Below are 26,773 nucleotides of genomic sequence, written 5' to 3'. Positions count from 1 at the left end.
AAATAGATGTCTAAAGGCTATTGTTGACAAGGATCATTTTAGTGGTGTAATATATGAGCTCATATTTCACCAAACAAAAATTGATTGTAATTAACATGTGTAAGTTTCCAGCCTCAATTAAATCATCTTCTGCTTAGAGATGGCCCCTCACTTAAATTAGTTACATTTCAAATATATCCTCTCGATAACTCACTTTATGAGGATTCACTCAGGCGAATTCTCTAACGGAAGATCCAATCACAGAGTCTTTTGGAGACAGACAGGTCGAATGGCGAATGAGATTAAAACTCCTCTTCACAAGACACCACTCGCCCCGCCTCTGGTCATTATTGCCTCTCTTCCTTGAGAAGAGTTCTTTCTAACTCCGGAAGATCTCAGCATGACTAGATTCCTGTCTTCCTACTTAACTGTTCTCTGGCGAACCGCAAGGTTCCAAACCGACAAAGGACAACGACAACCAAGCAGGGCCCAGCGGATTGACATTGAGTCCGACCATACTGGCAACAGCACCACCAGCTTCAGGTAACTTAGCAAGCTAGCAACTTACCACCACCAGGCATGTCAGCCATGTATCTAGCATGATGACAATCTATTTAGCTAGATGTTATACGTATGTATATAATGAAAACAAGTCATTCAGATTCAATCATTCATGTGTCACACACTGAACTTATGATAGCTAATTAATGGTGGTGCTTGCTAATGACTGTCCCAAGATGACAATGTGGATGTGGTCGTTGGTAGCAGCAACAGCACCACCAGTGTTACTGCCACTGGCGACACCAAAGGAAAAACAATACCATCAGGTAGGCAGGCAGGCCCTAACTGAGTTCCCTCTAGCTAGCTACCACCAGCCCAGGACTTAGCATGATGATGACAACCCCATTAGTTCAATTGTTTAGTTATCTGAATGTTAGGGATATGTAATCAAATGTGTTGGCTTGCTTGCTAACAAGTCAGTCAGATTCCATCATGAGTCACACTAAGCTTCTGATGAGCTATTCAATGGTGCTTGCTTATGACTGTCCGTAGATGACAATGTGGACGATGAGGTCGGTAGCAAGAGCACCAGTGCTGCCTAGGGAAACGGTAGTGATGATAATGATGCCGCCGCTGGGACCACCACCTGACCTCGTAACACAGACCTCGACCCGGGATGTTGGTCAATGACAGCGTGAAGGTCAATGACAGGGCACGGACCTACTGGGTTGATAAAGGGGTAGCGGGACCAACATCAAGCCAAAATAGGAATGCAGATTTCTCAGCCTCGAAGAAAGAATACAAACATCAAAAGTGATCCTTTTCAAAACTCTTTTGCAATCGTAAACTTTTGAATGGCGAGTCTGTGCCCCATGAGTGGCTCCTTTACTCTCCTTCAAAACTGTCTATTTCGTTTTGTGTGTCAGTTGTTCGGAGAAAAGTATAACATGTCATAATTTGCAACTTGTACTGGATTTAATGACTGGAAACATGCAAATGTGTGCATAACCGAACATGATGGTGGAGTTATATCCTGCCTGTTTGGCCCTGTCCGGGGGTTTCATCGGATGGGGCCACAGTGTCTCCTGACCCCTCCTGTCTCAGCCTCCAGTATTTATGCTGCAGTAGTTTATGTGTCGGGGGGCTAGGGTCAGTCTGTCACATCTGGGGTATTTCTCTTGTCTTTTCCGGTGTCCTGTGTGAATTTAAATATGCTCTCTAATTCTCTCTTTCTTTCTTTCTCTCTCTCGGAGGACCTGAGCCCTAGGACCATGCCTCAGGACTACCTGGCATGATGACTCCTTGCTGTCCCCAGTCAACCGGGCCGTGCTGCTGCTCCAGTTTCAACTGTTCTGCCTGCGGCTATGGAACCCTGACCTGTTCACCGGACGTGCTACCTGTCCCAGACCTGCTTTCCCAGACCTGCTGGAACCCTGACCTGTTCACCGGACGTGCTACCTGTCCCAGACCTGCTGTTTTCAACTCTCTAGAGACAGCAGGAGCGGTAGAGATACTCTCAAAGATCGGCTATGAAAAAGCCAACTGACACTTACTCTTGAGTTGCTGACTTGTTGCACCCTCGACAACTACTATGATTATTATTATTTGACCATGCTGGTCATTTATGAACATTTGAACATCTTGGCCATGTGCTGTTATAATCTCCACCCGGCACAGCCAGAAGAGGACTGGCCACCCCTCATAGCCTGGTTCCTCTAGGTTTCTTCCTAGGTTTTGGCCTTTCTAGGGAGTTTTTCCTAGCCACCGTGCTTCTACACCTGCATTGCTTGCTGTTTGGGGTTTTAGGCTGGGTTTCTGTACAGCACTTTGCGATATCAGCTGATGTAAGAAAGGCTATATAAATACATTTGATTTGATTTGATGACGGATCAGAGGCCCATCGCAAATGTATGCTGACATGGATCTCAAGGACTGCAGAAAAAGGACTAATTGACTCGGGGCTAAAATATCCATTTGAGACCAGCTGCCAGTATTGGACAACAAAATATTTGGTTCCATCTCAAATTACAATTATTTGGATATACTTGAAGTTGACATTTCTACATGAACACGCTGCAAGATATGGAAATGCAGGAAGAGGCAACCCGTCTTATCTACCATTTGCAGTTAATGGGAGAGAGGGTACTCCTAGAAATAATATTGGAACTTAAAATATAAAAATATTTTTCTATCAGTGTTGATTCCACCCCAGATGTTACCCACGTAGATCAGCTGACTTTTATCGTGAGATATGTCTCGCCTGATGGTAAAGTTGAGGAGCGTTTCCTAAAGTTCCTTACCATAACAAGTCACACAGGAGAATCACTTTGCTCCAAATCCACTTGGCAATAGCAGATAACATAAGGTTTACAACCAAATGTAAACAGTTGAATTGAAACCCTCAAATCTCTTTCCGGTACAAGGTGGTCTGCCCATGCACAAGCCACAAATGCAATATGCCTCAATTATGCCAATGTTATTCAGTCTTTTCTAGAAGTATCTGAGGACGAAAATCTAACTCTGGCCACACGTAATGAGGCTCTAATGCTCTATACCCGAATGGATAAACTTGAGATAGCTTTTTCTGTAACTTGTGGAACACGATACTCCAACGTTTTCAGAATACAAGCACAACATTTCAGGCAGTCCAAAATTGGAACTGTTTAACGCTGTACATTTGGTGGCCTCCTTGAGAGATTTTGTGGCTGGGCTCCGGGACCAGTTTGATCAGCTTTGAGGCAAAAGAAAAGGACATGTTACCAAGCGTCCCAACGCTTTACAAATCTGACACTCAATGATAAAGAGGCAGAGGCAGATCCTGACTGTCATTTATCACACACTCACACATTCTACACTGACACTCCAACACACAAATACAGTGCATTTGGAAAGTATTCAGACCCCTTGACTTTTTCCAAATAATGACAAAGCAAAAATAAGTTTTTATAAATGTATTACAAATAAAAAAACTGAAATATCACATTGACATAAGTCTTCAGACCCTTTACTCAGTACTTTGTTGAAACACCTTTGGCAGCGATTACCGCATCGAGTCTTCTTGGGTATGATGCTACAAGCTTGGCACACCTGTATTTTGGGGAGTTACTCCTATTCTTCTCTGCGTATCCTCTCAAGCTCTGTCAGGTTGGCTGCACAGCTATTTTCAGGTCTCTTTTCAGGTCTCACCTTCATGTCTGAGAGTAATGATGGACTGTCATTTCTCTTTGCTTATTTGAGCTGTTCTTGCCTTAATGGGGACTTGGTATTTTACCAAATAGAGCTATCTTCTGTATACCACCCCTGCCTTGTCACAACACAAATGATTTGCTCAAACTTATTAAGGAAAGAAATTCCACAAATTCACTTTTAACAAGGCACACTTGTTAATTGAAATGCTTTCCAGGTGACTACCTCATGAAGCTGGTTGAGAGAATGCCAAGTGTGCAAAGCTGTCATCAAGGCAAAGGGTGGCTACTTTGAAGAATCTCAAATATAACATATATTTGTTTAACAATTGTTTTGGTTACTACATGATTCCATGTGTTATTTCATAGTTTTGATGTTTTCACTCTTCTTCAATGTAGAATATATTTTTTTTTTAAATAAAAATAAATAAAGAAAAACCCTTGTGTAGGTGTGTACAAACTTTTGACTGGTACTGTATATATATGCTTTGTGGACTTTACCGGATAGATATTGCTCTCCGGTTTTAACTGTGATGAAACACAAATGTATAACTGTTCTGCTTTACTGTGCTGTATTGTAGACTAGGCCCTATTTTATTTGTTTATTTAGAGAAGATGCCTATAATCCCGTGCCTTTATCACACATGTTATATTTTATAGTAAGAATTGGCATATAATGGAATGAAAGACAACATATATTTTCCCCAAACTACCTTGCTGACTGTTGCGGAGCAGTGTGCAGGTTTATATATTCTGCCTACACTAGCCTCTTGGCTAATAGTGTTCATACACAGTGCTCACTTCAGCTAACCATTAGCCGTGAGGCATCTAATGAACTATCGCACTCCTGTCAAGGCTAATTCGCAGCAAACATTACTTGGTTAGCAGGCCCTTTTCTACGAATTAAGAAGGGTAACGGTGGCTTGACCGCAGCCCATCCTGAGTCTCCGGTTCAATGACTTATGGTCACTGCTGCCCCGCTTCGGGGCGAACCTAGCCAGGCACTCATGCCCTCTCGCCCTTGCGCTGGTGGCTCGAGGGTGCTGAAAAGCCAGCTACTACAGGCCAGCTTGCTTCTCTCATATAGTACACCAAACAACATTTGTACCCTGTTTTGTGCTGCTGCCAAGATGTGTTGCTACCATGTTGTCATGATGTGTTGCTGCCATGCTATGTCGTCGTCTTAGGTCTCTCTTACACCACTCTGCCTCCAGAAATATATCACTCTTTGTCCCCTTGAAACCAGGTGTACAGAGCCGTGTTATGGAAAAACACTATGCTTATATGCCCCGGACGCATTGCAAGATACCCCAGTTAACTGGGACACTCTCAGCCCCTGCGGTGTTATCGACGTCTGAGAGTCTATCCAGAGTGATTCCACAGTCTGTTAGAAATGACTACCCTATGAGGGTTGTTTGGAGGCTCCATTCCCACATAGTGTTGACAAAAGGATGGAAGGGCTGACACACTTTGACTAGGGTGATGCCCCACGCCTTTCCTCCTCCATGCCTGGCTCTCTCCACTCCATTAAAATAGCCGTATCCCTCTTCCTTGAGCCCCCTCGATAACCAGGGATGCCTTGCTTGTCTATCTGCTGCCCTCTAGTGGTCTATCTTCAGAGATACAAATTCAAAGCTGTCACAATTATGAATATCAAAGAACATAAAATGAGAAATATTTTCACACGTAGAGGGCCTGACTACTTACCAATAGCCAGCATCAGTTCACTGACTTGATTCCCTGACTTGGCCGAGGTCTCCATAAAAAGCAAGCCTCGGTCAACGGCAAGACTATGCCCTTCCTATGAAATGAATAGAGAGGATCAAGTATTAATCAAATATGAGTGGTACATTGCACTGCTGTCATGTGGTGACCAATGTGAAAGTACAGTACAATGTGTATATGTGTGTGTGGTGGGGGAAGGGATGTTTATGTCAGATTGATCATCATATAGGAGTACCGTTAATATCCACATGGGACATACTGTATATATGACTGAGTCTCCCTACAGTCTGGGTGAATGTGTTTGTTTGCTGTAACATGTACAGTGTATGTGGTGTGTTATAGGGGTTGGTGCAAGTGTGACTATGCATGAGTGTGTATTTGTGTGTGTTGTTTGTATACAGTGAGTACAGTACCTGTAATGTCACCTGGCACAGCTCTGAAAGATCCCCCTTGTTTCCTACTAGTACCATCACGGTGGAAGCCGGAATATAGTGCTTCTCCAACTCCCGAAGCCACATCTGGGCCCTTATGAAGCTCTCCTAAACACACACACACTGTGAGTGACAGAGGTATTGGGACAGTGACACATGTTTTGTTGTTTTGGCTCTGTACTGCAGCACTTACACTACCGGTCAAAAGTTTTAGAACACCTACTCATTCAAGGGTTTTTCTTTATTTTTAATATTTTCTACATTGTAGAATAATTGTGAAGCCATCAAAACGATTAAATACCACATATGGAATCATGTAGTAACCAAAAAATATATTTTATATTTGAGATTCTTCAAATAGCCACCCTTTGCCTTGATGACAGCTTTGCAAACTCTTGGCATTCTCTCAACCAGCTTCCCCTGAAATGGTTTTCCACCAGTTTTGAAGGAGTTCCCACATATGCTGAGCGCTTGTTGGCTGCTTTTCCTTCACTCTGTGGTCCACCTCAACCCAAACCATCTCAATTTGGTTGAGGTTGGGGGATTGTGGATGCAAGGTCATCTGATGCAGCACTCCATCACTTTCCCTTTTGGTAAAATAGCCTTTACACAGCCTGGACGTGTTTTGGGTCATTGTCCTGTTGAAAAACAAATGATATTCCCACTAAGCCCAAACCAGATGGAATGGCGTATCGCTGCAGAATGTTGTGGTAGCCATGCTGGTTAAGTGTCCCTTGAAATAAATCACAGACAGTGTCACCAGCAAAGCACCCCCACACCATAACACCTCCTCCTCCATGCTTTACGGTGGGAAATACACATGCAGAGATTATCCGTTCACCCACACCACGTCTCACAAAGACACAGCGGTTGGAACCAAAAATCTCAAATTTGGACTCCAGACCAAAGGACAAATTTCCACCGGTCTAATGTCCATTGCTCATGTTTCATGGACCAAGCAAGTCTCTTCATCTTATTGGTGTCCTTTAGTAGTTGTTTCTTTCCAGCAATTCGACCATGAAGGCCTGATTCACACAGTCTCATCTGAACAGTTGATGTTGAGATGTGTCTGTTACTTGAACTCTGTGAAGTATTTATTTGGGCTGCAATTTCTGAGACTTTCAAAGTTCTTGACATTTGCTGTATTGACTGACCCTCATGTCTTAAAGAAATGATGGACTGTCGTTTCTCTTTGCTTATTTGAGCTGTAATTGCCATAATATGGACTTGGTATTTTACCAAATAGGGCTATCTTCTGTATTACCCCCCCCCCCCCCCCCCTTGTCACAACATAACTGATTTGCTCAAACTTATTAAGAAGGAAAGAAATTCCATAAATTAACTTTTAACAAGGCACACCTGTTAATTGAAATGCATTCCAGGTGATTACCTCATGAAGCTGGTTGAGAGAATGCCAAAAGTGTGCAAAACTGTCATCAAGGCAAAGGGTGGCTATTTGAAGAATCTCAAATATAAAATATATTTTGATTCGTTTAACACTTTTTTCGTTACTACATGATTCCATATGTGTTATTTCATAGTTTTGATGTCTTCCCTTGTATTCTACAATGTAGAAAATAGTAAAAATAAAGAAAAACCCTTGAATGAGTAGGCCTTCTTAAACTTTTGACCGGTAGTGTATATAATGACTATGAGGTGCAGACTGTCAGCTTTAATCTGAGGGTATTTTCATCCATATCGGGTGAACCGTTTCAGAATTACAGCACTTTCTGTACAATGTCCCCCTATTTTAGGGGACCAAAAGTATTGGGACAAATTCACTTATGTGTATTAAAGTAGTCAAAAGTTCAGTATTTGGTCCCATATTTCTAGCACACAATGATTACATCAAGCTTGTGGCTCTACAAACTTGTTAGATGCATTAGCTATTTGTTACGGTTGTGTTTCAGTTTATTTTTTGCCCAATATAAATAAATAATGTATTGTGTAATTTTGGAGTCACTTTTAGTGTAAATATAAATAGAACATGTTTCTAAACACTTCTACATTAATGTGGATGCTACCATGGTTACGGATAGTTCTACATTTATTGTGAATAATGATGAGTGAGAAAGTTACAGTTTGTGTTCGTGTGTTTGCATTTGTGTGTTAGTTTTACTCGTTTGCTGATATCGTACACCACCAGTGCTGCATGGGCTCCTCTGTAGTACAGCGGGGTAACACTGTGGTACTTCTCCTGTCCCGCCGTGTCCCAGATCTCAAAGTGAAATGTGACATCACTCAGACACACCACCTGGGTGAAGTAGGCACCTGTGGGGGACAGAATATACTGTGACACCAGGTAAAAATGAAGACATACAGTAACCTACCCTAACATTCTTCAACTAGATCCCTGAGGTTAAGCACAATGACATACTACAATGTTACTCAAACTTTAATCCACATCCCCTTATACGAAGTTAGAGTGGCCACTTTGCCAACCTTATGAAATATTTTTTTTTTTTGCATAACAACAGAGCAACAAGTGAAAAAACAAGCTCCTGAAAAACGCTAAAAGTGCACAGCTGAAATAACATGCCACGGAAGTATACACATACCTTTGGCACTAGAAGCATAACTCTATAATAGCTATGCATATGATACCAATACACTTGTATCCACCCTAATACTACTAATGACAGTATTATATCACATATATGTCTACTCACAGCCTACGGTGGGTAAAGTGCCTTTAAACTCATCCTTGCTGAAACGTAATGCCAGACTGGACTTCCCCACCCCAGAGCTTCCCAACAGCACCATCTTCGCCCGTATTGTCCTGGTGTCTCTTGTTGGAGTTGTTGGCCCAGGGGACCGGGGCCCTGTTGATTCCCTCATCCGAGTTCTCTTCCCCATCCAGAGAGGAGGGACACCCACAGGATACTCCACGGTTGCCGGTACAGACAAAGCCAGCGGACATAGAATAGAAATATCTGGTGTTGTAGTTTTAGAACTCACAAGTACACAAGACGGTTAAATTAATAATGTGAAACCAGTCAAAACCTGCAGGATTATGAAGGTTAGTCCTCTAATTTATCTTGTTATAGGTGAAGATCAAACCAAAGTCCAACGTTGGATCGCAGACCACAATATAACTTATCGTAATTTCCGGACTATTAAGCGCACCTGAATATAAGCTGCACCCACTGAATTTGAAAAAATATATTATTTTGAACATAAATAAGACGTGTCATAAATAAATGTCTATAAACCGCAGGTGCCTACCGGTACATTGAAACAAATTAACTTTACACAGGCTTTAACGAAACACGGCTTGTAACAAAAATAAATAGGCTTTAACGAAACACAGCTTGTAACAAAAAAAATTAAATTAGCAGTAAGCTTTAGTTGTCTTTTTGCACTGAGTCAATTCCTCACGCTGCTGTTTCCAACGTCTTATCATCGACTCATTAAGACCAAGCTCCCGTGCAGCAGCTCTATTTCCTTTTCCAACAGCCAGATCAATCGCCTTCAACTTGAAAGCTGCATCATATGCATTTCTTCGTGTCTTTGCCATGATGATGGTGACAAAATGACTGATGGGAAGTTTGAGAGTGCTCGATTTAATCTAAACAGTAAACAAAAAAGTTGTTTGACCTTAACCCGTTCGGCAATTTCATTGGTCTAATGAAAGCTTCATGCCTCCAAAAAACTGAGCACGTTACAGAATGTGTTTTTTTTTTTTCATTTATTGAAAGCGGGAAAAATCCATATATTAGCCGAGTCATTGTTTAAGCCGCGAGGTTCAAAGCTGGGAAAAAAGTTGCGGCTTATAGTCCGGAATTTACGGTACTCGTACACACCTCACACCAGCTAGGCTGTAAAAGGGTAAAGCTAATAAAAATTCTGCTATCTGAAGAAACGGTAAATAAGAGGTCAAGATAACGACAATACAAGTGCAAAAACAAGACTCATTTTCCCAGAGACAGAGAGCAGCTACAATAGCAGTGCTGCAATTCTGATAAATATGGGATATGGCCCTTTTTTACTTTGCTTTTTTACTTTGGTTTCTGGATAGGACACCAAAATAAAGGAATTGAAACTGAATCATGCTTTTCAAAATACCCACAGTCACGTGGGATGGTGCACTGGTGTTGAAAGGCATCATACACATATAGCTTGACAATGACATTTATTTCAATAAGAAATACAAAAAACAACTGAGTCATTTCACTGGCTACTACTTTATTGTTGATTATAATAAAACAACTTTAACACAACCATCATACATGTGTATGTCCTGCAGGAATGCATGGCCTGATTTTTTATGTGGTTTGTTATGAAAGATGTATGTAAAACCTAGTAATGTCTTGACCTGAAGGACAATGTTTGGTATGCTGACCACACCGCCTGCATCTGGTGCGTGAGCGTTGCAAAATAAATGTACACATGCATGTTATTCAATCTGCACCCACACTGCTCGCGCGCGTCAACGAACGTCTGGTAGCCAGGTGCTAAACTTGGTTCTATTTGTGACGCTTGATGCGCTGCAAGTCCCGCCTCTCCCATCTCCTCATTGGTTTTTAGGAGCATATACCCACGTGGGTGATTGAAAGATGAACTGAGGTCCACACTCCAGTAAAGTTGGTGGTGGTAATGCACCTTAAAGACAGTTGCCAACTGCCATATAAAGTCCAAAGAAGAAGAAGACTGAAGGAGGAGAGATTACTAGAAACTAAATTGTGATTAGTTCCAGGTGCTGCAGGTTAGTGAGGGGCGGGGGGTTGTGAATAAATGTCTGGTGTTTCCCTGTGTCCAGCAGATGGTTGAGTTGGGGTCCTTGCTGGGTGGACGGATAGTCTATGGATCGGTCAAGATGGCGAATGGCGAGAAGGGGCGTGTGAGAGTCTTGGAGGTCGGGCTTCCTGTGGCTCAGTTGGTAGAGTATGGTGTTTGCAACGCCAGCATGGTGTGTGCAACGCCAGGGTTGTGGGTTCGATTCCCACGGGGGGCCAGTACAAAAATGCATGAAATGTATGCAATCACTACTGTAAGTTGGTGAAGCAACAGCTGTGCTGGAATGAGAACAATATAGGTGTCAGTTCTGATGGTATGGCGGATGAGGGTCAAGGACCAGAATTGCCGATAATGGAAAGACATAGGAAGAAGAGAGATCATGATACAGAAAGCAGTGGAGTGTCTAGTAAAGAAAGCATGAAGAGGGTCAAGGTAGGAAGCAAGAGTAATTATGTGTTGGAGTGGATAGTGGTGATAGTGTTTGAGACCACAGGGCCTCACTTACACCCTATCTGACTAACTAATGCCATAGAGAAGGAGGTAAGTGAAGTGAAATTAGCTTGGTTCATCAGAAATAGTAGATTGTTAAAATTGTGTTGTAGCCAGGTTCAGCAAGAGAAGATTCTGAAAAAGGAAAAGCTTAATGGCAAGAAGATTAAAAGCTGTGTCCCTGGTATTTATGCTAGATTGAAGAGAATGATCACTGGGGTCCCAATATATATGTGTCCATGGGTGATATTAAAGAAAATGTAAAGGGAGGCAAAGTGATTGAGGCCAAAAGGTTGATCAGTAGGAAAGAGGGTCAAAGAAGTGAAAGCTTATCAGTGAAGCTGAGATTTGAGAAAGTCTTACCGGGAAAAGTACAGATAGGATTCCTGTTAGAGAATTTGTCCCATATGCACTGCGTAGTTTTAAATGCTAAAGAATGGGACATGCAGCTGCTCAGTGTAAAGGAAAGAAACGATGTGCCAAGTGCGGAGGGGAACATGATTACGGTGAATGTGGAAGCAATATGAGGGTTAAGTGCTGTAATTTTGGGGGAGAACACCCTGCAGCATTTGGTGGATGCTAGAGATGCTCGGAGATATAGGATCAGTCATGATGTATCATATGCAGAGGCCGTAAAACAGATTGGTAGAACTACAGTGCGGACTGATGGAGCTTACATTGACATACCTGTATTAAGTGGACCACTATCAAGGCTAGTGCTTCTGATTGGTGCCGAAGGAGATGGCTGCCGTTTTACGATCCTGTAACCAAATTGTGCTATTGTGTATGTTTTTTTTGCGTTATTTGTAACTTATTTTGTACATAATGTTTCTGCCACCGTGTCTTATGATCGAAAAAAGCTTCTAGATATCAGGGCACCGATTACTAACCCCGTACTGGAGGAATACTTTTTCTTCAATGAGTCGGATGGGAAGGATTTACTTCAGATGCCCGACAAGGCCCTCATCCCTGTCATTCGCAGGAGAAAGAGACGCCGGTATCGAGGACGAAGGTCCGGCTTCCTTGTAAGGATCCGTCACCGAGAGGGTAATCTACCTTTACCATCGGTCCTATTAGCCAACGTACAATCAATCAATAATAAAATAGACGTACTACGAGCAAGTATATCCTATCAATGGGACATTAAAAACTGTAATATCTTACGTTTCACCGAGTCGTGGCTGAACGACATCATGAATAACATACAGCTGGCGGGTTTTAAGCTTTTTCGGCGGGATAGAACAGCGGCCTCTGGTTAGACAAGGGGTGCGGTCTATGTATATTTGTAAACAACAGCTGGTGCATGAAATCTAAGGAAGTCTCGAGGTTTTGCTAGACTGAGGTAGAGTATCTCATGATAAGCTGTAGACCACACTATTTACCAAGAGTTTTCATCTGTATTTTTTGTAGCTGTCTATATACCACCACAAACCGATGCTGTCACTAAGACCGCACTCAATGAGCTGTATACGGTCATAAACAAACAGGAAAATGCTCATCCAGAGGCAGCGCTCCTAGTGGCCGAGGACTTTAATGCAGGGAAACTCAAATCCATTTTACCTCATTTCTACCAACATGTTAAATGTGCAACCAGAGGGGAAAAAAAAAAAAAACTCTAGACCACCTTTACTCAACACACAGAGACGTGTACAAAGCTCTCCCTCGCCCTCCATTTGGCAAATCTGACCATAATTCTATCCTCCTGATTCCTGCTTACAAGCAAACACTGAAGCAGGAAGCACCAGTGACTCTGTCAATAAGAAAGTGATAAGATGAAGCAGATGCTAAGCTACAGGACTGTTTTGCTAGCACAGACTGGAATATGTTCCGAGATTCTTCCGATGGCATTGAGGAGTACACCACATCAGTCACTGGCTTCATCAATAAGTGCATCGATGACGTCGTCCCCACAGCGACCGTACGTACATACCCCAACCAGATACCATGGATTACAGGCAACATCCGCACTGAACTAAAGGGTAGAGCTGCCACTTTCAAGGAGAGGGACTCTAACCCGGAACTTATAGGAAATCCCACTATGCCCTCCGACGAACCATCAAACAAGCAAAGCATCAATACAGGACTAAGATTGAATCGTACTACACTGGCTCCGATGCTCGTCGGATGTGGTAGGGCTTGCAAACTATTATAGACTACAAAGGGAAGCACAGTCGAGAGCTGCCCAGTGACACGAGCCTACCAGACGAGCTAAATTACTACTATGCTTGCTTCGAGGCAAGTAACACTGATGCATGCATGAGAGCATCAACTGTTTCGGACGACTGTCTGATCACGCTCTCTATAGCCGATGTGAGCAAGACCTTTAATCTTTTCAACATTTACAAGGCCACAGGACCAGATGGATTACCAGGACGTGTACTCCGAGCATGCGCTGACTAACTGGCAAGTGTCTTCAATGACATTTTCAACCTGTCCTAGACTGAGTTTGTAATACCAACAGGTTTCAAGCAGACGACCATAGTCCCTGTGCCTAAGAACACTAAGGTAACCTGCCTAAATGACGATCGACTCATGGTACTCAAGTCTGTAGTCATGAAGTGCTTTGAAAGGCTGGTCATGGCTCATATCAACACCATTATCCCAGAATCCCTAGACCCACTCCAATTTGCATACCACTCCAACAGATCCACAGATAACGCAATCTCTATTGCACTCCACACTGCCCTTTCCCACCTGGACAAAAGGAACACCTATGTGAGAAGGCTATTCATTAACTACAGCTCAGCGTTCAACACCATAGTGCCCTCAAAGCTCATCACTAAGCTAAGGACCCTGGGACTAAACACCTCCCTCTGCAACTGGATCCTGGACTTCCTGACGGGCTGTCCCAGGTGGTACGGGTAGGTAACAACACATCCGCTACGCTGATCCTCAACACGGGGGCCCTCAGGGATGCGTACTCAGTCCCCTCCTGTACTCCCTGTTCACTCATGACTGCATGGCCAGGCACGACTCCAACACTATCATCACGTTTGCCAATGACACAACAGTGGTAGGCCTGATCAACGACAACGATGAGACAGCCTATAGGGAGGAGGTCAGAGACCTGGCCATGTGGTGCCAGGACAAAAACCTCTTCCTCAACGTGATCAAGACAAAGGAGATTATTGTGGACGACAGGAAAAGGAGGACCGAGCACGCCACCATTCTCATCGATGGGGCTGCAATGGAGCAGGTTGAAAGCTTCAAGTTCCTTAGTGTCCACATCATCAACAAACTATCATGGTTCAAGCACACCAAGACAGTTGTGAAGAGGGTATGACAACCTATTCTCCATCAGGAGACTGAAAAGATTTGGCATGGGTCCTCAGATCCTCAAAAGGTTCTACAGCTGCATCATCGAGAGCATCCTGACTGGTTGCACCACTGCCTGGTATGGCAACTGCTCAGCCTCCGACCGCAAGGCACTACAGAGGGTAGTGCGTACGGCCCAGTACATCACTGGGGCCAAGCTTCCTGCCATCCATGACCTCTATACCAGGCGGTGTCAGAGGAAGGCCCTAAAAATTCTCAGACTCTAGACACTCTAGTCATGTACTGTTCTCTCTGCTACTGCTCAGCAAGCGGTACCAGAGCACCAAGTCTAGGTCCAAAAGGCTTCTTAACCGCGTCTACCCCCAAGCCATAAGACTCTGAACAGCTAATCAAAGGGCTACCCAGACCCCTCTTTTACACTGCTGCTACTCTCTGTTTATTATCTATGCAGTCACTTTAACTCTACCTACGTGTACATATTACCTCAATGACCTCGACTAACCGGTGCCCTCGCACATTGACTCTGTACCGGTACCCCCTGTATATAGACTCGCTATTGTTATTTTACTCCTGCTGTTTAAATATTTGTTACTTTTAGTTAAAAGAAATTGACTTATCTGTTTTTTACTTAACACTTTTTTTTCTTAACTTCTTAAAGAACTGTTGGTTGTAAGGCTTGTAAGTAAGCATTTTTTACTGTAAGGTCTACCTGTTGTATTCGGCGCATGTCACAAATAAAATTTGATATGATTTGATTGTCCTGACATGCTTCTGAGGCCTGTTCAGAAATCTTGTGCTCATAAATGTGCAGTGTCAAAGGACACTTTGATAATGAATAACATTGATTTCATAGCTTTTATTGGTAAGGTTATCATTACGACTCGGGTTATGGAAAGCAGAAATGCCAGGTTGAAGGTTATTGTGGAGACGGTAAAAGAGATATTGGGGGTATCAGATGTTACTGTTGAAATGGTTGTTGACATGCTGAACAATCCTAAGGATGGAGTGTTTCAGCATGATATAAAGTTTAATGGGGTTGGGGAGGGTGTGGTAGAAGTTAGGGATTTATTTGGTTTGGAACTTTATTTTCATGGTAGTACTGAATTGGGCAGATCATGATTGATCATACATTCCAGCACAGTAGGTGGAAGCATGCACTTTAAACATTTGTTTGCGGACCGTCATGATATCATAGAAGAAGTGTCCAGTAGTGGCAGTCTGATATTTTGAGTATTTAGGCAGTGTGCCCATATCTCCAGGATCCATTCTCCTCCTCCCTGGGCACGCCCTCAACTGGTTGCACTTGTTGTAATTATTGCGAAACTCTAACAATTGAATATTAGTATTGGATAGTGTGTTGTACGAGCTACAGTGCTGAAGATAATGTTGAATGTGTGTGAGACGCATTCCATTATTTATTGATTGAATGGTGATAACATTGCTGGTTCTCGTTGCTGCAGTAAATAAAACAAGCTTTTATTGAAATATCTTTCTTGTTATTTCCATGCTCCACCCTAGCCAACCGCCGCTATTATTCCTTTTACAGCGTTTGTATATACAATACACTCGTGTCCAACATGGATCGGCTCTCCCATAAAACATTCTATATTCAGGCTGCAAAGGCATCGGTTTCCTCCTTAACTCGATTTAAAGGAAAATTCCACCCTAAAATTATATTTGGGTATTTGTTTCATAAGTCCATTGTTTATACAGTCCCAAAATATTTTGCATGTCAGCATCATATGATGAGTTATCTTAACTTGATTGCTGACATGCAAAATGTTTTTTTTTGTTTGTTTTAATAAGATAGTACAGCATATTTCCCCGCTTTCTTTTGGCACCGATGAGATATTAAATTGAGTTAACCTCTCTGGAATATGTGGGACGCTAGCGTCCCACCTCGCCAACAGCCAGTGAAATTGCAGGGCGCCAAATTCAAACAACAGAAATCTCATAATTAAAATTCCTCAAAACATACAAGTATTATACACCATTTTAAAGAAACTTCTTGTTAATCCAGCCACAGTGTCTGATTTCAAAAAGGCTTTACGGCAAAAGCACACCATGCGATTATGTTAGGTCAGCGCCTAGCCACAGAAAACCATACAGCCATTTTCCAAAGAAGGAGAGGTGTCACAAAAGTCAGAAATAGCGTTAAAATTAATCACTAACCTTTGATGATCTTCACCGGATGGCACTCCCAGGTCTCCATGTTAGACAATAAATGTTTGTTTTGTTCGATAAAGTTCATCTTTATGTCCAAATACCTCCTTTTTGTTCCCGCGTTTAGTTCAGTAATCCAAATGCACAAGGCGCGCTCAAAAAGTCCAGATGAAAAATCAAAAAAGTTCCATTATAGTTCGTAGAAACATGTCAAACGATGTATATAATCAATCTTTAGGATGTTTTTATCATAAATCTTCAATAATATTCCAACTGGACAATTCCTTTGTCTTTAGAAAGGAAAGGGAACGGAGCTCGCGCTCTCGGCTGCGCGCGATAAACAACTCAAGGCTTTCAGCCAGACCCCTGGTTGAAACAGCTCTTATTCGCTCGCCTTTCACAGTAGAAGCCTGAAACAATGTTCTAAAGACTGTTGACATCTAGTGGAAGCCTTAGGAAGTGCAATCTGACCCCATAGACACAGTATATTGGATAGACAATCACTTAAAAAAACTACAAACCTCATATTTCCCACTTCCTGGTTGGATTTTTTCTCAGGTTTCTGCCTGCCATATGAGTTCTGTTATACTCACAGACATTATTTTATCCGTTTTGGAAACTTTAGAGTGTTTTCTATTATATGCATATTCTAGCTTCTGGGCCTGAGTAGCAGGCAGTATACCCTGGGCACCTTATTCATCCAAGCTACTCAATACTGCCCCCCGTTCCCATAGAAGTTAAGGAGGAAACTGACGCCTTTGCAAGCCAGAATGAAGGGTGTTTTAAGTACTAGCCGGTCCATGAGAGACATGAGGGTATTGCTGGCTGAGCAGTTAAAGTCGGCTGTAAAATGACAAACGACAAAAAGAAAAATCTTGGGGCCTGTTAGGCTAGCTCCACCCCTGATGTTTCGAACCTGTGTTTTCTTAAAGGGAAATGTCACTGCTGCTCTTTCACTGTACATGAACGTGTGTCATAAAAATCTAGAATTTCCTCACTACACGCAAATAAAAGCGTTTCTGCATCTCACCAGGCCATCTACATTTCCTGGATGTAAGAAAACTGTACAAGCAAGCACATGCTGCTGGGGTAACATTTATTCAGTTACCTTACTAAGAAGTCGGGCAGAGATAATGTAGCTTGCTTAGCTAGCGAACTACGTTTTATCTAAACCAAAATATAGATTGCTAGCATTCGTAATATGGTTGCTAGACATTCCAAACTTCTGGTGACGTGATTTGTGACTTTGCAAGCTAACTTTAGCTACGTGTGCAAAGGTGAATTGACTTAATGCATACCAGCGTTTCAGAGTCCCTAACGGAAATATACAAATAATGATAGAACGCAGCAATAGCATCTCGCTAGCTCGTGATTGGCTCTGCCCACCTCCTTGCTTATTCTGCCCACTGACTCATTTGCTCCTGTTGAAAACGACAGGCTGTGGTCTATCTTGGGTTAGTTATCTTTGGTTTAGTTGTATTCAGTTATTTATTCGAGGACTTCATTAAACAAGGTAATGTAGGGGCTACACCTTCTCCCTGTCACAATTGGAACATCAAAACCAGTACACTATAAAAATGACTGTTTTTTGTTTATTGCTAAACGTTTTTGAATGGTCAACCCGGTGGTCTCCCTGGTCCAGATATCTCTCAGGTTCCTTGCAAGACATGTGACTAACACCAGGGGGAGTCATTGCTTATAGGCCAAGTAGATGTATATATTTTTTTTAGGTTTCCAAGTTTGAGGACACCCAGGACAGTAACGTTAGCTAGGTTTCCATTCAATTGGCAACAGATTTTAATGCGAATATTGAAAAATTCGCATTAAGAAAATGTGCATTTTATCACCAGTGGTGTTTCAGCCCAACTCATTTATTGCGGATACAAATCAGTGCGTGATGACTGTGCACACAAAATGTAGTTTTTACATAAGTGTACCGAATTAAATGTAGAAAATCGCATTTTCAAGTTTACGGATAGCTCTAGCAAACAGCTTGCAAATAGAGTAAGTACAGTGCAGGTAGGCTGTGCAGGTAGTTTAGTCTACATTATGATATTATTTTGGATAAGAGCAAGAATATTTTTATTTGCCAAACGGTAGTCAAGCATCGATCATTGTCACCTCGATATTTATTGGAAAGAAGCATCAAGCTCATCATTGTGCACTTTCACCCTCTGTGACGTTCATCATAATTGATTTCATCTCGTGCCTAATAAACGGCATGGTTTACCGAGTCGTAGTAGGATGACCGTACACCATATCATCACCGTGACTCCCAAGTTTACTTCGATATGTTAGCAATATTTGCGTAAAAAGCGTTTCCACCGGAATTTCTTGAACAATGAATCTTACCAACACAAAAAGATCCCACCATGTCGAACGAACAAATTATAAAATTCTACCGAAACTTCCTCTTTCCTGTCGCAGCTGTCGTTTCTTTTTATACGTATGATAAAAAGGCATGATGGGTATGATTATTATGGTCATAAAAACTGGGTGAAACGTGGTTAATGTTCCGGGTTCCAATAACTTTAACTACACTTCTCAATATGCTATTGTCTGGGTATTATCACGTCTATGATCAAGTCAATGAGTGTATCGGACTTCCGATAGGTAACACGGATCAACAATTAGGCAACAGTTTGGCTTATGGAGAAACAACCATGACTCAATAGAATTTAAATTACCAACCATATTTGGTAGTTTATTGCTAGTCTACAATCTGAATATGCTACTACTTGGAAAGCACATGATATAATTCCAAGAAAATACAAATACCCCAATCACGTTGAGATACTTCATAGGAACTTAATTGAATGAACATGGAGGGACAGGGTAATATTCTACAGAACATATATTATGGCCAATTTCTTAACATATGTGAATCAAATATAATATTGTTGTGAAATATGCATATCCATTAGTCATAGTCTACGCCTTTAAGAAGTAGCCTACAAGATAAGGTTTCTGTTTTTAGCTCTCGCAACTCATCATTAAAAATAGCGGAGAGGGTGTGAGAGAGTGCGGTAGCAACATAGCCCTCAATGGCAATTTGGTGGCTGGAGAAGGCTGCATGAGCCCCGGAATATGTATTTCGCGCATGTCCTCATCCGGGACCGACTCAATTTTAGGATACTTTGACAGCATCGTGGCTCTTTCCAAGCGGGTTCACCAAGTTTTTATTTTTTTAGATTGTATTTTTATGTCATCTTTTTTTATTACACAGGCTATAAAATCATTTTTATTCCATATCTGAATAGATGTATTGCCAGTCAATGTGTCTTTATGAAGCACTCAACTATTTGTGAATTCCTCTAGGAAGAACAGGTGTTAAAAATCTGCGGATTCAATACAAACGAAGGCAAAAAATTGTTACAAAGTTGCAATTTAGCGTTTGGATAGAAACAACACAGGAAGAGGTCTTGAAGACGGATGTAACTCCATGACCAATGTCGTGCGCGGTAACGAATTTGTGATTTGGCAAATGTTACTCCCAACATTGTGACAGTAGTACTTTCCTCGACGTGCTTTGGATTTGTCTTCTACGTTCAACGAATTGGACCAGTAGCCTAATTGTCGGGCAGAAACCAAGACATGGGGACTCAGGGCACCGGACGAAAAAGAAATCCCAATAAGGACAGGTCGACGGCCGAGGATGATGCCCTTAATCTCATATCAAGAGAGGTACGTATTTTAGATGAGAACAATACGAAAGCTACTTTGCACTTCCATTCAACTTCCACTACTCAGTATTTCTATAATTTCACCCTCATTTTGTTCCCTTCCTTTCTCCCAGCGGCAGGAATATATATTTTTGACACGATAAGCGCACGAGGAAATACAGTATAGCCCACACTGGACCCCAAAAGTGAAAATGTCCTCATACTATATTAGTTTGCTTTTCTCTAGCAGGCTAGCCAAATTATTGGTTTGTAAATATACAGTTCATTGTTGCTTTGGTTGCAACTTTAAATGGTGCCTGTCCAGTGCCAGACACGTGCCCAACATAAAGAACAAATTGTGTGTCAATGACTAATTCATTGGCTAACTCACTGTATAGTTTAAATCCTACTTTATGTGCACAAAAACACTGATGTATAAATTCCCCTTGATGAATGTAGACTAGGCTACATGTTCTTGGAGCAGGGGGCAATGATCACCCTTATCCTATTTGTGGCCATGTAGCACTAACTTCTTATTTCACTTTCATTTTGCATTACATGTGCTAACCTGCAAGAATCCCTTCCCAGTATGGTTTAGTCTTGGCAGCAGTGATATGCTGTTGGTTCTCTGACAGGTGCTGAAGTCGTGCCTTACTCATGTTGTGACTGGCGCACTCACTCTTCCTGGTGGACCCGCACTTCCTGTCTCTTTGTGTTAAATTCAAAAGAAACTGGTGATCTTGATGCTTCACAGATTAAACCCTGATGAAGGCCTATTGAGATCAAATAATTTGTAATAGATCCATTATATCTGTGGAGCATCAAGATCTCCAGTGTGTTGGAATTTCTTTTCAATTTAGCAGAACATTTTCTCCATGCACTGTAATACGATAGGTGTGCGATCTATAGGCCTACGTGGTTTTTTTAATCAGTCCCGTTGTTGTCATACTTAAACTCTTTGTTTATTTTAAATGTACGTTTTAATTCTTAAAGACATGCTCCGGGACTTTGGCGAATTGTGTTTAACTATGTCAGTATTTTTAAAACCTCCGGCTTTGGGCTGGATGTGTCAATATGTAGTTCATGCATGCATAATCTATGAGCAGAATTACTGTTTTACCTCAATTAGCCACAAAGTCCGGCAGGTAGCCTAGTGGTTAGAGTGTTGGGCCAGTAACCGAAAGGTTGCTAGATCGAATCCCCGAGCTGACAAGGTAAAAATCTGTCGTTCTGCCCCTGAACAAGGCAGTTAACCCACTATTCCCTGGTATGCTGTCATTGTAAATAAGAATTTGCTCTTAATATAAACAAAATCTCTAGTTTGAAACTGACAGTTTTTTTGGAACCTTTGGTGATGTACTGCAAGATTGGCCCACAATCTAGCAATACAATTTCCAACCAATGAGCTACAGCCCCTCCCCATTTGAGTGACAGCAAGCAAGATGCATTTGAGTCTTCATTGATGAGACAGACTGTAGCTAACGGAGTCTACACATGGATTGTGTAAACAATTGCCATTATTTTCAACATGTCAGCTGAAGAGGTACAGGGTATGCATATTGCTTTTAGGAACACTGATTTATGAACAGATGTACACTATATATACAAAAGTATGTGGACACCCCCTCAAATTAGTGGATTTGGCTGTTTCCGCCACACCCGTTATTGACGCGTACAGCCATGCACTCTCCATAGACAAATATTGGCAGTAGAATGGCCTTACTGAAGATCTCAGTGACTTTCAACGTGGCACCGTCATAGTTCATCAAATTTCTGCCCTGCTAGAGCTGCCCTGGTCAACTGTAAGTGCTGTTATTGTGAAGTGGAAACATCTAGGAGCAACAACGGCTCAGCCACGAAGTGGTAGGCCACACAAGCTCACAGAACCAGACTGCCAGATGCTGAAGTGGGTACAAATAGTCTGTCCTCGGTTGCAACACTCAATACCGAGCCTCTGGAAGCAAGTTTACACAAGAACTGTTCGTCGGTAGTTTCATGAAATGGGTTTCCATGGCTGAGCAGCCGCACACAATCCTAAGATCACCATGCGCAATACCAAGTGTCAGCTGGAGTGGTGTAAAGCTCGCTGCCATTGGACTCTGGAGCAGTGGTAAATGGCCAGCACATTATGAAACTAGGCCTATAAATCTTTTGTCAGAGTCCATATATGACACATGGGAAACATCCCATCAACAAAAGATTGCTAGTCCAAATCAAATCTTACCTGATGCCAAGGGCCTTTTGTGTGCTTAATCATCTGGCATGTCTGCACCCAGCTCCGCAATAGAATATTAAAGTGATTTAATTATTATTTTTTTGAATTATGTTTTGAACGTGTTTTAGTTGGCTAGACCGACAACTATGATGTTCCCTGATATGCATTTACCATGACAGATAGCTAGCGACTTTAGATTTGAAAGCATGCTATGACACAGACAGACTGTTGGGTAGCCTTGCTAACGGAGACACAGACCCGATCCTCTTTACACAAACACTCAAAATAGGCTTCTCACTGAAGACGATATAGCATTGTTTCTCATGCTAAAGCTTAGTCGCTTACCGTTCCACCGAAGAGAACTTTCTTAACACTGTTTCTATTCCTTGAAGCCATCTCAGAAAGCATCCAGTATCTACTATTTTTCTGCCTTTGTCTTTCATTAACTGCCCAACCATTTGATAGATCAATCTAGTTTTCTCTGACATAAGTACCGTAATTTCCGGACTATTGAGCGCACCTGAATATAAGCCTGACCCACTGAATTTAAAAATATATATTATTTTGAACATAAATAAGCCGCACATGTCTATAAGCCGCAGGTGGCTACCGGTACATTGAAACAAATTAACTTGACACAGGCTTTAACGAAACACGGTTTGTAACAAAAAATAAAAAATTAGCAGTAAACAGTGACCAATGACTTTCTTGGTAGGCTACTATCTTCCTCCTCATGTGCACTCAAACCACTGAAGTCATCTCCTTCGGTGTCGGAGTTGAATAGCCGCAGAATTGCTTCATCCGATATTGGATTGTTTTCATTGTCGCTCTCGTCACTTTCATCCGGAGGCAAATCCCCCGCTGAGCCCTCTTCAACACGCAGCAGTCCAGCCTTTCGAAACCCGTTGATGATATTGGATTTTTTGACAATGCTCCACGCTGTCAGGACCCACTGGCAGACTTGACCATAACTTGCGCTTCGCATGCGGCCCGTTTTAGTGAAGGATTTCTCCCCACTTCTCAACCAAGCCTCCCACTGAACACGGAGCGCCACCTTAAATGCACGATTTACACTGATGTCGAGTGGCTGCAAATACTTTGTTGTGCCCCCAGGAATCACAGCTGGAATTGAGTTTGTCCTCTTGATGGCTTCTTTCACGGAATCTGTTATCCCTCATGCTGTCCAGAACGAGCAAAGCCTTGTTCCTGTGAAAGAATCCTCCCGGTCGCTTGCCGTAACACTCCATATGCCATTCATGCATTAGGCTTTCCATCATCCATCCTTTCTTGTTGACTTTCACAACAATTCCTCTCGGGAAGTTTTCTTTTGGCATCGTCGTGCGTTTAAAAATCACCATCGGTGGAAGCTTTTCTCCTGATGCCGTGCAGCTCAGAACACAGGTGAAGTGCGTATTTTTTTCATGCCCAGTTGTTTTCAGCGTGACGGATGATTCACCTTTCCTGTTGACAGTCCGAGTGAGAGGCAGGTCAAACGTCAGAGGAACCTCATCCATATTTATGATGTCGTGCGGGCCAATGGAATGCTCCGCTATCTTTGCATCAGTGAATTTGCGGAAGTTTGAAACTTTTTCCTCGTAGTCGGGAGGGAGCTGCTGACACAGACTCGTCTGTACCCTGATGGACAGGCCTTTACGTCTCATAAATCTGAGACACCACGATGGTCCTCCTCTAAAATCCTCAAACTTCATTGCGGTGGCGATTGTTTTGGCTTTCAGTCGGATCTGCACAGTTGAAACACCTCAGCCGTCTGCTCTCTGTGTGTTAACCCAGTCTTCGAGCTCATTTTCTAGTTCGGGCCATCTGCTTTTCTTCCCTCTGAAAGTTTTAGTTGTCTTCTTGCACTGAGTCAATTCCTCACGCTGCTGTTTCCAACGTCTTATCATCGACTCATTAAGACCAAGCTCCCGTGCAGCAGCTCTATTTCCTTTTCCAACAGCCAGATCAATCGCCTTCAACTTGAAAGCTGCATCATACGCATTTCTCCGTGTCTTTACCATGATGATGGTGACAAAATGACTACCGTAATCAGAATGATGGGAAGTTTGAGAGCGCTCGATTTTAATCTAAACAGTAAACAAAAAAGTTGTTTGACCTTAACCCGTTCGGCAATTTCATTGGTCTAATGAAAGCTTCATGCCGGCAAAAAACTGAGCACATCACAGAATGTGTTTTTTTTTTGAGAATTTTTTTTTGAAAGCCGGAAAAATCCGTCATTGTTTAAGCCGCGAAGTTCAAAGCGTGGGAAAAAAGTTGCGGCTTATAGTCCAGAAATTACGGTATCAATAGCATCCTAGCTACTTGTTTGGTACAATTATGGCCAGAAGAACCTTCCTCTATGGTTGGCTTGTGAGAGGGCTAGCTACACTACATGACCAAAAATATGTGGACACCTGCTCGTCGAACATCTCATTCTAAAATCATGGGTGTTAATATGGAGTTGGTCCACCCTTTGTTGCTATAACAGACTCCACTCATCTGGGAAGGCTTTCCACTAGATGTTGGAACATTGCTGCGAAGACTTGCAGCCATTCAGCCACAAGCATTAGTTAGGTAACAGAAACCATATGCTTTATGAGTGCGTTTGCACCGTTTTTTGAAAAATGTTGAATTGTTTGTCAATTATCCATTACTAAAGGACCATAAGGATATAGTTTTGCCTTATTTAATTAGATTTTATCCGTAAGGCCTATGTTATGTCCATATCAGGCATATAATACTCCAAATGGGCAAAATGTCCACTTGACGCATATGATCATAGGAAGTCATGTTCGGAACCCAAATGTCAGTGAATCATGTCCAAATGGCGCATATAATGACCAAATGGTATATATCCGTATGTTAAGTCCTGAATCAGCCTAGAAGGTCTATTAATCATGTTTGATCATAGGAAGTCAGAATTTCTCATTAGTGTTGATTACAGCCTGCCCATTTCCTGACAGTAAATCCCTATTCAAATATATTGGCAATGGACAGTGTCCAATTGTAGTATAATATGTTGAGACTGTCAATATATTATATGTGTAATGGACACTGTCCATTTAGAAATATATTGCCAATGGGCCTTTATTCATAGTGCATCTTATCCCTTACACTTACGTGTTCATTTCAGCATGTCCATTTTGTAATGTGAAGTCCTTATACATTGGCAATGGACACTGTCCAATTGCAGAATAGCATGTTCACACTGGCAATATATCATATGTGTAATGGACACTTTCCAATAGCAATATATTGGCAATACAGTTGAAGTCGGAAGTTTACATACACTTAGGTTGGAGTCATTAAAACATGTTTTTCAACCACTTCACAAATTTCTTGTTAACCTCTCTATGGTCGGCGGGACGAAATCGTCCCACCTACTCAACAGCCAGTTGAATCCCGTGGCGCATTATTCAAATACCTTAGAAATGCTATTACTTCAATTTCTCAAACATATGACTATTTTACACCATTTTAAAGACAAGACTCTCGTTAATCTAACCACACTGTCCGATTTCAAAAAGGCTTTACAACGAAAGCAAAACATTAGATTATGTCAGCAGAGTACCCAGCCAGAAATAATCAGACACCCATTTTTCAAGCTAGCATATAATGTCACATAAACCCAAACCACAGCTAAATGCAGCACTAACCTTTGATCTTCATCAGATGACAACCCTAGGACATTATGTTATACAATACATGCATGTTTTGTTCAATCAAGTTCATATTTATATCAAAAACCAGCTTTTCACATTAGCATGTGACGTTCAGAACTAGCATACCCCCCGCAAACTTCCGGTGAATTTACTAAATTACTCACGATAAACGTTCACAAAAAGCATAACAATTATTTTAAGAATTATAGATACAGAACTCCTCTATGCACTCGCTATGTCCGATTTTAAAATAGCTTTTCAGTGAAAGCACATTTTGCAATATTCTCAGTAGATAGCCCGGCATCACAGGGCTAGCTATTTAGACACCCACCAAGTTTAGCACTCACCAAAATCAGATTTACTATAAGAAAAATGTTATTACCTTTGCTGTCTTCGTCAGAATGCACTCCCAGGACTTCTACTTCAATAACAAATATTGGTTTGTTTCAAAATAATCCATAGTTATGTTCAAATATCCTCTGTTTTGTTTGTGCGTTCAAGACACTATCCGAATGGTAAAGAAGGGTGACGCGCACGACACATTTCGTGACAAAAAAATTCTAAATATTCCATTACCGTACTTCGAAGCATGTCAACCGCTGTTTAAAATCAATTTTTATGCCATTTTTCTCATAAAAAAGCGATAATATTCCGACCGGGAAAGTGTGTTTAGGTTCAAAGACGAAAGAAAAGAAAAACATGGGGTCGACTCGTGCACGCGCCTCAGCCCATTGTCCTCTGATAGAGCACT

The 26,773-nt window shown here is 41.9% G+C and overlaps 2 protein-coding genes across 20 annotated transcripts in view; one reads left to right on the top strand and one right to left on the bottom strand.

Annotated features, from left to right (window-relative positions):
• Nucleotides 1-3,416: 3,416 nt before the first annotated feature.
• Nucleotides 3,417-18,843, bottom strand: LOC106581650 (ras-related protein Rab-17). The gene is made up of 5 exons (XM_014163825.3): nucleotides 8,491-18,843; nucleotides 7,941-8,092; nucleotides 5,804-5,929; nucleotides 5,373-5,466; nucleotides 3,417-5,278 (listed from the first exon to the last, which is right to left on the bottom strand). The coding sequence occupies exons 1-5, from the start codon at nucleotides 8,675-8,677 to the stop codon at nucleotides 5,253-5,255; spliced, it is 585 nt and encodes a 194-aa protein (XP_014019300.1). The 5' UTR covers nucleotides 8,678-18,843; the 3' UTR covers nucleotides 3,417-5,252.
• A 621-nt stretch (nucleotides 18,844-19,464) lies between these two features.
• Nucleotides 19,465-26,773, top strand: part of LOC106581656 (leucine-rich repeat flightless-interacting protein 2) — a 93,124-nt gene continuing 85,815 nt past the window's right edge. For 7 of the 19 annotated variants that reach the window (XM_014163843.3, XM_014163841.3, XM_045704374.2 and 4 more), the window contains exon 1: nucleotides 19,479-20,170. In XM_014163843.3, the coding sequence (XP_014019318.2) occupies nucleotides 20,081-20,170 (90 nt within the window). In that variant the 5' untranslated portion in view covers nucleotides 19,479-20,080. Of the gene's footprint in view, nucleotides 20,171-26,773 lie in introns of all 19 variants that reach the window. The other 12 variants (XM_014163853.3, XM_014163852.3, XM_045704383.2 and 9 more) reach the window with 5 other exon arrangements.

This window comes from Salmo salar, chromosome 21 (genome assembly GCF_965601325.2).
Source record: "Salmo salar chromosome 21, fSalSal1, whole genome shotgun sequence".
In the NCBI taxonomy this organism is placed as follows: domain Eukaryota; kingdom Metazoa; phylum Chordata; class Actinopteri; order Salmoniformes; family Salmonidae; genus Salmo; species Salmo salar.
Note: the sequence above shows the minus strand (reverse complement) of the source record. Positions and strands in the feature narration are given on the sequence as shown.